At 43.5% G+C, this 10,701-nt stretch overlaps 1 protein-coding gene across 16 annotated transcripts; it reads right to left on the bottom strand.

Annotated features, from left to right (window-relative positions):
* Nucleotides 1-114: 114 nt before the first annotated feature.
* On the bottom strand, nucleotides 115-10,663 carry mybphb (myosin binding protein Hb). Of its 16 annotated transcripts, XM_069533045.1 has the most exons (20): nucleotides 10,370-10,663; nucleotides 9,727-9,783; nucleotides 9,491-9,529; nucleotides 8,878-8,916; nucleotides 8,650-8,688; nucleotides 8,382-8,420; nucleotides 8,111-8,173; nucleotides 7,850-7,906; nucleotides 7,578-7,646; nucleotides 7,242-7,376; nucleotides 6,470-6,637; nucleotides 4,551-4,639; nucleotides 4,262-4,457; nucleotides 4,039-4,178; nucleotides 3,732-3,891; nucleotides 2,905-3,041; nucleotides 1,340-1,526; nucleotides 1,186-1,239; nucleotides 529-560; nucleotides 115-444 (listed from the first exon to the last, which is right to left on the bottom strand). In XM_069533045.1, the coding sequence occupies exons 1-18, from the start codon at nucleotides 10,587-10,589 to the stop codon at nucleotides 1,208-1,210; spliced, it is 1,866 nt and encodes a 621-aa protein (XP_069389146.1). In that variant the 5' UTR covers nucleotides 10,590-10,663; the 3' UTR covers nucleotides 115-444; nucleotides 529-560; nucleotides 1,186-1,207. The 16 variants fall into 16 exon arrangements, with proteins under 16 accessions (XP_069389146.1, XP_069389159.1, XP_069389152.1 ...); XM_069533058.1 differs by lacking the exon at nucleotides 8,878-8,916; XM_069533051.1 differs by lacking the exon at nucleotides 9,491-9,529.
* Nucleotides 10,664-10,701: the final 38 nt, after the last annotated feature.

Raw genomic sequence — 10,701 nt, 5'->3', positions numbered from 1 at the left:
GTGTATAAACTCAAGCGGACTAACTGTCTCTTCCTTATGGATTAAATTATTGACAATAATGATTAAAGCTTTCAATGTATTGAAGACACCGTGTTGAAAAAAACAGAAACAAACCAGAAATTAAATTATTTATTGATATAAACACGTCGATGTTACATGTAGATCTCCAATGAGGAACAGTGAATTCATGCTGTGATATTTCTGTATCCCTGGTCACACTGACGGAGTGAAAAACCAGGGAGGTTTGACCAAAGACAGAATCGTTGGGGAAAAAGCTGATAGTGGACATGGATGTGGACTTGATAATGTAGTGAAAAGGCACAAAGCGACAACAAACGTTTATCACAACATCGGGCGACACTTGTCAGAGGTCACAGGCAACAACCCTCGTGTAGAGTGGTCACCAGCCATATATACATGTTCTGCCAGGAATCCAGCACCTTCCTGTGAGAGATAAGGAAAATCATTGGCTCTTTTATTCATCACGTCGAGGAAGACGGTTTTAGAAAAGCTAAAAGTGTCACGCACCTTATGCTGCAAAGGCCTCATTCCTTCTGCTCCTAATTTGGGATTGCAACAGATGCACAAATAACAGCAACAGGTGTTACAAACAGTCAGAGGTGCAGTCGCTTAAGTGGCAGCAGTTCAGAATCACATGAGAGGAGATAGCTGAAACTAGGCAAACGCAAACATGATACATGAAATAATCTTTTTTCGATTTTTTCAGAACCCGCCAACATTTCACAGACTAAACCTCTGAGGTTTTCTCTCAGAGAGTAACCTGCAGATGAAATGCTTAAAGGAGGTTGTTGCTGCTGCTGAGTCGAGGAAATGTGAATAAGTCTCCGACCCAAGTTCACGAGGAGCCATCAGAGATGTAATTTATGGGTGTTACCTCCTGCACCCTTTCAGAGGCAGAGGCCAACATTTCCCAGTTTAGTGCCGTCCATGTATGGAAAGTAAGTCACACGGCACATGTCACCTCAGGACTCATTTAGACCGACCAACGCAATGCAAACTTTTATGACGTACCTTCTCAGCATTGAACTTTATGTTTTTAAGGTTAATTAAGGTTTATAAGGTGGATGCATTAACTGGTTGATTGGTTTATAGATTCATCGATGCAGTTTTTATTGGTTTATTTTGTAAATATAGTGATAAAATATGATCCAAATGATTTCTGACCTGTAATGATGAGAACGTTGACCTATTTCTTGGCTGCATCCGGAACCGCCGCCTCTGTTTAACAGAAAAGTTATTTGTTTTCAGACACCAAGAAAAACCTCATGTTCGCAGCCATAAATAGACGTAGGTATGGATTTTAAAGGTCTTGACTTACGTTTGACCTCCAGCTTGCAGCAGACAGTTGCTTCTCCGTGTTTGTTCATGGCTTTGCAGGTGTACACGCCACCGTCAAAGTTACCAGGCTTGCGGATCTCCAGAGAGCAGATACCCTGGACGCAGATCTGCCTGAACTTGGGGTCGTCTCCAATAATCATCTGGTTCTTCATCCATTGAACCTTGGGCTGTAGAAAAACATTTATTTCAGGCATTTAACAAATGAACAAGCATTGTTTCTATTTATGTCGACTTGGTGAGGAGGACACGCAGCGTACGCCTCACTGTGGGAGATTTAATGGCCCTGACATGGTGAGGATCCCCTGGGGCCCCCAGGGGAATGTCAGACATGTGACCCTCCTTATCTGCTGACCCTCACGGCCTCCTCTCCTCCCATCCCTGCTTCAAAAGACCAGAATACCAACTCTGGCCTTCTAATCACAGCCACCCATCTATCTATCCCACTGTCCTGTTGAGGACCTGGTGGGATTATGAGGATGATGAGGAGGCCAGAGGCTCAGACATGAGGACCGCAGGGTCAGATGAAGATCACACTGACAGTGATGGAGGAGAGTAGTTGTTAAAAGCTCTTCATAAGTCCAGGCTCAACCTTATTACCATCACTAAGCTGCTGACAAGAGGTGAGAGTGAGGATTGGCTTGTTGGCACCACTGGTGTTACTGTTGATCCTGCCAACAGTGAAGCACTTAAACAGTTTGAACACGTCAACGGAAGCTGGTTTGTTAGATTTCATTAGTTACAGAACCTTTAAGATTTGACTACTTTTCAAAACTGCATTTATTAGTCTGGTATTTATTGTTTTGTGTCTTTTGTCAGATTTTAAACTTGTTTTTTCTAATATTATTGAAATGCTTTGCCTTGTACAATGATGAACAATGATAACATTTTGATAACATATTCTATTCTCCTCTATTTCAGCTTTTCAGGGAGCCATTGGTTTGCAAAACGCATGCAAATCAATTTGAAAAGACTTATTTATATCATTATATTAAACTTCTCTAATTCAAATATTTATACTATTGTTGTGTCAGTTGTGACACGGTTTGGATTTGTTAGTTGAAACACACTGAATTTAAAGGTACAGTGTGTAGAATTGTGTGATATCTAGAGTTGCATGTTGCAGCTGAACACCCCTCACCTCACCCTCTCCTTCCAAACATGAAAAAGAACCTGCGGTAGACTTTAAATGTCATAAAAACTCAGAAGGTGTTTAGTTTGTCCAGTCTGGATTAATGTAAAAAACATGGCGGCCTCCGCAGAGAAGGTCCCCTTGATGTAAATATAAAGTATTTGAATATTAAGGGCCTTTTCTGGGGTAAAGAAAAATACAATTCATACAATTTAGATGAGATGAACTAGTGAAAACATCATGAGGATTATTCTACATTAAATTTCTGCCAACAGTTCCCTTTCACCTAAATCTTTCACACTGGACCTTTAAGTAACTGTAAGCAAGTCAGACCATAAGTAAATATAAGATATTTAGTGTGAACTGTTAATTTAGCGTCACATTGTTCAGGTATGAAAAGAGAAGCGTCGCTGCACCTTTGGTTCTCCCCTGACGGAGCAGAGCAGCTTGGTGCTGTAGCCGACAGTGGTGGCTCTGTCGCTCAGGGGGGTGGTGAACTTCGGGGCTTCTGTGAAGTCACGTTCCTGGTAATTGGGAGGTTTGTAGTCGATACCTGCAGAACAGAAACATACAACTGCTACTACAAGGCTCAGCTGACGGGCGGTAGGTCACCTGGTATTTAGTTTGTCAGAGGACATTTTTATCTCCTTCACCAAGAGAGTCATGTTTTCACCCGTCAGTTTGTGTGACAGCAGGATGATGCAAAAACTACCCAAGGATTTCCATGAAATGAAGTTTTTTATCATTTTATTTAACATTGTGAGATTTTTCACCATTTTCCTCAGGTAATAATTCATGGACCTGTCGGGCCCCGGTGCACATTGTGTGTGCATCAGTTCTCAGAAACTCTGATTATCATTATTGTTTACTTTTCTTTACTTTATATATTGGATTATATCTGTCAGTGAAAACAGCTAAATGATCTAATTATTTTCAAATAAGGTTTGTCAAATTCAAACTGAGACAGAATAAACTGAGCTGAAGTGCTCAGTTTAAGTTTTCGGAGCTTTAAAATGCGTTTCGTGGTATTTTGAAAGTGAGCTGAGGACGATACATCAGGAGGACAAGGATGAATTTCAGAATTTGGATTTCCATCTGTCTAGTTTAGGATAAGAATCAGTTAAAAAGAAGGACTGATGAGACAAACACTTCAGGTGGGGCTTCCGTACATTATTGCTGACTGAATGAAGGACTGGATGACGCCCTGATGTGTTACCTGAGGAGCGGTGACGGAGAGACGTACCTGTCTTCAGGATCTTGGCCTCCCCCTTTGTCACGGCAGCGGTCTCACTCAGTCCACACTTGTTTTCTGCAAACACTCTGAACTTGTAGGTGTTGCCCATGATGAGGTCAGAGATGGTGGCATTCAGTCTGTGGTAATGTTCCAGCACAGTGAACCAGTCCTGTGACACACACACACACACACACACACACACACACACACACACACACACACACACACACACACACACAGTGAGGACATGATGAATAAAGTGCAGAGGATTTAAAGTGTGTGATTCATCGGGACATTACAACAGAACAGGTCTTACTCCAGTCTTCTTGTCGGCTTTCTGCACCGTGTAACCTTTAATGTCTGTGTTTCCACTGTCGACTGGTGGAGTCCACTCCAGAGCCACGTTGAAGCCCCAGGTATCAACAATCTTCATGGTGGCAGGAGGTCCCGGCAGCTCTGCGGACAAAGCACAGATCCTCGTATCAAACCTTGCAGTTTAGATGGATATGATCTCGTGATACGTGAAACATTTTCCTCACCGACAATCTGAAGGATGAGCGACGCCTTGTCCTCGAAGTCGTCCACCTTCACGCACATCTCGTACACGCCGGAGTCGTCTCTCTCGGACGTACGGATGAACAGGATGCTGTCTCTATCGCTGCTGCGGATGTTCACCCTCTTGGCGTCCAGGGGCTTACCGTCCTTTGTCCAGGTGACCACAGGTTTGGGTTTACCCTTGAGGGCAGGGTGCGGACATGTGTGTTTTAAGGAGGTGAGTGGTTTTGTTAATCAAGCATGAACAAGGAGATGCAGTCGTCTTCTGCTTACTGTGAAGGGGATGGTCAGGTTGATCTTGTCTCCAACATTGGCGACGTATCTCTGCCTGAGGAAACGAGGCAGACGAACCTTGGGACGATCTAGAGAGAGAAACACAGAGTGAAAGAATCAGTTAGTTAATCAGCATTTAATGAGTCTTTTCCAAGTTCTTTTATCTTCTGCTTCCACTTCTCATCTGTACACGAAGCCTGAAGAGGATCTTTAGCTTCTGTTCAAAGATCTGTGGAGTGAAACTGAAGGATTTCAGATCAGAAGTTTGTCTGAATCAGGGAACTTTCACTGGTGTCATCAGGGGCTTTCTGTTGTTTAACATTTTTATTTTTATGCTAACAATAACACACCACAGCAAATTCCTTGTATTTGTAAATAAAACTTGAATTCTGGTTCTGATTCGTAAATAAAAAAGACTTTGCTGCTATTTTCCCTTAAAAAAGAAAGAAAGAAAGAAGAAATTGTATGAAAGTAAAGTGCAACTCTACATGACAGTACATCCAGCACAGACTGTGGATCAGTCTCTGAGGAAACTGCACCTGTAAAGTCTGTGGCATGTTTCAAAATAAACAGGGAACCTCTGGAAGTGTCATTAGATCCAGTGTCACCTGAGATGTTGGATCCAAACCCACCAACCCCCAACGTGACCCTCTAACACCCCCCCCCCCCCTCAGGGACAGGATGCACTGGAATTCACCATCCACCCCCTCCACTCCCCCCACCTGCTCGCCACCATCTAACTTGTGGGACAGGATTCTGACACCCCCGCCCTCCCTCGCCCTCCCCCACCCCCCTCTCAACATGTATCCTGGCAGGGATCACAAAGCCAAACGCCTCAGCAGAAAAACCGGTGCTAATAGCAGGGTCATCCCGCATATTTTTCCACATCTTCGTAGTAATTTTGCTGGAAACCATTCATAAGTCTATATGTGGACGATGGTGAACATTGCAGCTGGAACATGAACCTGACTGTTGAAGTGTTTCCAGTACAGCAGGAGATCGAGTTCCCCCCCCCGACTCTCTGTTATGCATAACCACGATATTTGCCAAAGTAATGCAGCTCCCTCCTTTTAAAGTCCTTGGGGTCCAATCATCAATTTACCACAAATCACTTCAGATGATGTCCACGATTAACATTGCAAGGCCGAACCCAAGTAAACCGTCTACTTAACAAGTGCAGAGTTATTACACTGCCCCCCCCCCGGGTGGATCGGGGCTCCAGCTCAAAGTGGAAACGAGAGAGAAGACCACAGTTTTATGCCGTTAACACGGCAGGTATGTGCCAACAGGACACAGACAGCTGAGAGGAAAGCATAGCGGAGATGTTCCCGTTTGACTCCTGCACTTTACAACCAGATTTCCAGCGATATACGGCTCCGTAACGTTTAAACTAGGCCTCAGTCTAACGGTGTGTCTCTTATTTGTTGTGTTGTTGTTTTACTTTTATTTTACAGCTGGATTAAACTGGTCATCATCACATTACAACACTCAGAGCCTCAGTTTGTTATGAGTTTTGTTTTCCTCCTCTACCTGTGGTCGCTCTCACGTATGTGTCTCAGTACACACTGTTTTTGTATTTCAGTGCTTCATGATGTAAATAATGAAGAAAGGCATGTTGATGTTGTAGTTGTGCACATATTTAACATAGTCGACTTGATACTCCCTAGATTTTTCCATTCATATTGTCACTGACCTTTTTCCTGTCTTTACTGTGTCTTATGTTGTTAATGCTCATTATGTTTGTGATGCATCTGCTCGTATCTCTAATGTTGCTGCTGCTTTCATTGTGTGGGACCAACAAAATTAATCTAAACAGACATTTTTGAGAATCTTCTCTGAAAGTAAGTGGTTAAATAACAAATAGCACGAATATCTAATTTTCTCTACATGTTGAAATGCATCCCTGAATCATTTCTTACCAGCAATCTCCTTCACCAGGACGGCCTCGGGGAGGGTGACGGGGGGGCTGCGGCCCCCGGCGTTCACGGCCACCACGCGGATCTTCAGGCGGTCACCGGTGGTCTGGTTCTTGATGACGTAGCGGCAGGACTTCTGCAAGTCCTCGTTGACAGCTTTCCAGTCCTCGGCTGAATGGGATAAAGTTGATACAGTGAAGTTTGCAAAGCTGGAGTTTATCTCTTTATTGATTTAATTGTGCAGAATGAGCAGGCAAAGATTCTGATTCGTGCAGATCAGGGTTTGAGAATGAAAAAATTAAGAGACTTGTAAGTGATTATACATTGTACTAGTAATGAAATAAAGCAATTTCCTTGCACTAGGCATGAAATTGCTGTTCTGTGGGTTTGTTGAAACATTCCCCCGTCTGCTAAATCCAGCCGTCACTGAACTGCTGCTGATATTAGCATAGGGCTGGTCTAAAAGCAGGACCTCCAGCAAGACCACAGCAGCTCCTGAAACGCCTCTCTCCTTGTAGGGAGAAGTTTGGTAGCTCAGGATATAACTCTGCCAGTGACACTTCAGGGACAGCTGCAACCGATACAGCTGACCCACATTAAACCAGCAATTTAACAGGTTCCAGAGTATATTTAAAATACCAAGGTGCCAAGCATTCATACTGTATAATGATATAATGTAAAAACCTACAATCAGCTCTTGAAAAAAAAGCTTTAAAATAAAAGTCAAAGGATCAGCTTTGAGTGCTCGGTGCACCTGGTCAACTGTTTGACTTACTTCCTTCCTTGCAGATTTCAATGGTGTATCCATCCAGACCAGACAGCCCGATGTTCTCCGGCTGGCTCCAGATGATGGTGACAGACGTGTCATTCTTGTCCTCAATGAACAGTTCAACGGGAGCGCTGGTGGGCTCTGCAGGAAACCGTGGAAACACACAATTATTCCGCTGTGGCAGAAATGTCTTAAAACAATCAGAAATCAATTCAGAGCAGGAACCGAGAAGAGGTGATGGTGCAGTTCTTTATCTTAACACTGGAATAAAAAAAATGGGGGGAGAAACGATGAAGGGAAAATCACACGGTGATGGAGTTCCTCCTCTGAATGGAGCGTTACCTTTGGGTGGAGGAGGAGGAGGGGTGGGGGCTTTAGGCTCCTCTGGTGCAGGCGCCTCAGCAGCTTCAGCTAATGTTAAACAAGCATTTGCATTATTGTTATTATTGGCAACATGTGATGAGCAAAGCTAAGCAACAGCATTTATGTTTTACAGCTTCAAGGATTTATCTTATCACTCAGAGGATTTTAATCTAATTCATGTGAAAATGCAGAACCAGAATCCGGAGTCACTGAGAGAACACAGAGTAGGAACCGTTCGGAGTTAAGTTTACCATCAGCAGGAGCCTCAGCAGCAGGAGCAGCCTCGTCTGCGGCTGGAGCGGCAGCAGCTGTTATTAAATGTTAGATATGAATCATTTGTGCATTAAGCAGATAAGACATGTTGAAAAATGTGACAGTGTGTGACTGAGTCCAATGTGTGAGAAAGGAATCCGTACATGTTGTTCGATTTGCACTAAGAGTTTGAAGGGTCAAACATTAGTAATATTCTAAAGTGTAAGATCTGTTGTGGCTCATGTGATCTTCTTTTTTACCATCAGCGGGAGCCTCAGCGGCGTCTGTGGCAGCTGGTGGAATCTCTGCAGCAGGTGCAGAAGCTGATATAAGAGGTTAGAAGATGTCAGTAGATATATAACATTTTGAAAAGGTTTACAGACATTTCAAAATGTTATAAAAAGCGATTAAATATGTGAAGTTATGTTCAGTTCAAATTTGCAATTTCAAAACTTCAATTGTAAAACTGGGGTAAGTTATGGAGGAGTGAGGAGCGAGAGAGAGAGAGAGACTCTGAGGGTCACATCGTACCATCGGCCGCGGGTTCCTCTGCAGCAGCAGGAGCAGCAGCTGGTGTTAGAAGTTAGAGAATGTCAGTAGATATAAAACATTTTGAAAGGATTTGATTTAGATTTCAAATTGTTCTAAAGGGGAATTGAATCTGTTTAATTACACAGAAAAGGGTAAAATTGGCCATTTTATAAATTTCAAATGGGAAATATGTGAGTCAGGGAGAAGTGAGAGAGAGAGAGAGAGAGAGAGAGAGAGAGAGAGAGAGACTCTGAGGGTCACATCGTACCATCGACGGCAGGTTCCTCTGCAGCAGCAGGAGCAGCAGCTGGTGTTAGACGTTAGAGAATGTCAGTAGATATACAGTAAAATGTTAAAAGGGTTTTAATGTTATTTCAAAACGTTATAAGAAGAATTTAATCTGTTTAACTAATTGAATTTTAACAGAATGGTTGAGTCAGGGGGTGAAGAGAAAGAGAGAGAGAGAGAGATAGACCCTCTTAGGGTCACATCATACCATCTACGACAGGTTCCTCTGCAGCCGCAGGAGCAGCAGCTGATATAAGAGGTTAGAAGATGTCAGTAGATATAAAACATTTTGAAACGGCTTTGATTACATCTTCAAAATGTTATAAATAGAATTAAATCTGTTTAAATAATCAGAATGAGCAGAATGATTGAGTTCTGAGGGTCACATCATACCATCGACGACAGGAGCAGCAGCTGGTGTTAGAAGTTAGATAATGTCAGTAGATATACAGTAACATGTTGAAAAGGTTTTGATATCATTTTCAAAAAAAGCTATAAAAGGGATTAAATGTTAAAAATGGAGAGAAGAAGTTAAAATTGGCAGAAATGCGAGTCAGGGGTTAAGACGCCCTGTGAGGGTCATGTTGTACCTTCTGTGGGGGGTAACAGCTGATATAAGAGGTTAGGAGACGTCAGCACACATTTATGTTGAAAGGGTTTAAATGACATTTCAAGTTGTTATGAAAGGGGGTTAAATATCTTTCAGATAAAGTATAATTGGCAATTTTAACATTTCAATAAAAAAATAATATTTCAAAATTTGAAATATGTGAGTCAGGGAGGGGTGAAGAGGGAGAGACCCTCTGAGGGTCTTAACATACCATCTGAGGCGGGTTCATCTGCAGCAACAGGAGCAGCAGCTGATGTAAGAGGTTAGAAGATGTTAGTAAAAAATATAACATGTATAAAATGTTCAAATGACATTTCAAGATGCTCTAAAAGAGAAATTGAATCAAAAGAAAAAGAGTAAATTTGGAAATTAATTTTAAATCTTAATTTTTGAATTAGAAATCTGCGAGTCAGGGTGAGGAGGGAGACTCTGAGGGTCTGGACATACCATCTGAGGCGGGTTCATCTGCAGCCACAGGAGCAGCAGCCTCTTCAGTTGGAGCAGCTGATGTAAATGTTAGATGTTTGACACATTAAAGATTCAATGTGCACTGAAATGTTAGAAGCAGCGTTAAACAGCGGAGAGGGTTGTTTTGTCGTGAAACAGTTGTTGTCACACATCAGTTTGGAACATGAGCACAACAAGTGTTTCACTGCTCGTTTGTGAATTCAGGCTTGTTAATTTTGACTTGTGAGGTTTTATCACTGACGGAGCAGGGCGCACAGACTTCACGGCACACTTGTGGAAGGCTGTGCGTCCTTGAAGCGTAAAAGCGCATCAGTGACTGAGTTACTTCCACTTTTGATGCAGTCTGAAGAGTCCAGGCTGGCGGAAAATGCAGGAACATGCAGCTCTGTCTTTGCATTATGTTGTGTTTTATAACGATGGCTGTGGCTACAGCACTTACCGCCTTTACGCACGAGCGCGTGTGCGTAATGGATAACCTGACACCGTGCTTACCGTGAGCTGAACCAACAACTCAGGCTCAGACGTCAAACTACGTATCCAGCGTTAATTAAAGACTAAACCAAAGCTTCAAGGTGGATGTGGTTTATACGCGTGGAAGACATGTTCGCTCTGGTTCATTTACCATCAGCGGGTGGAGGGGTGGGGGGTTTGGGCTCCTCAGCTGGAGGGGCGGCGGGGCCCTCCTCGGCAGGTGCGGCCTCGCCCTCAGCGGGGGCTGGGGCTGCCTCGGCGGGCGCGGGCTCCGGTGCGGGCGCTGGCGCTGGCTCTGGGGCCTTCTCCTCCTCCTTCTTGGCTGGTTCTTTCTTAGCCGCCTTCTTGATGGGGGCAGGCTTTGACGGCATGATGAAGGTTGCAGCTAATTCCCCACTACGTTAAGTCCGTAAAAGTGAGTCCAATGCCACCGTGTGTGCAGGGGGGGGACGCTTTTATAGAGCTGGGCCGGTTCAAGCACCG

This window comes from Paralichthys olivaceus, chromosome 2, assembly GCF_024713975.1.
Source record: "Paralichthys olivaceus isolate ysfri-2021 chromosome 2, ASM2471397v2, whole genome shotgun sequence".
Lineage (NCBI taxonomy): Eukaryota > Metazoa > Chordata > Actinopteri > Pleuronectiformes > Paralichthyidae > Paralichthys > Paralichthys olivaceus.
Note: the sequence above shows the minus strand (reverse complement) of the source record. Positions and strands in the feature narration are given on the sequence as shown.

Excerpts from the sequence above, each read along its gene's own strand:
- mybphb (XM_069533045.1), bottom strand. The coding sequence starts at position 10,589 with ATGCCGTCAAAGCCTGCCCCCATCAAGAAGGCGGCTAAGAAAGAACCA. Across the intron at positions 9,784-10,369 it reads CACCCCTCCACCCGCTGATG|CTGCTCCAACTGAAGAGGCT; the intron begins GTAAATGAACCA and ends CATTTACATCAG. Across the intron at positions 7,647-7,849 it reads TGCTGAGGCTCCTGCTGATG|CTGAAGCTGCTGAGGCGCCT; the intron begins GTAAACTTAACT and ends GTTTAACATTAG.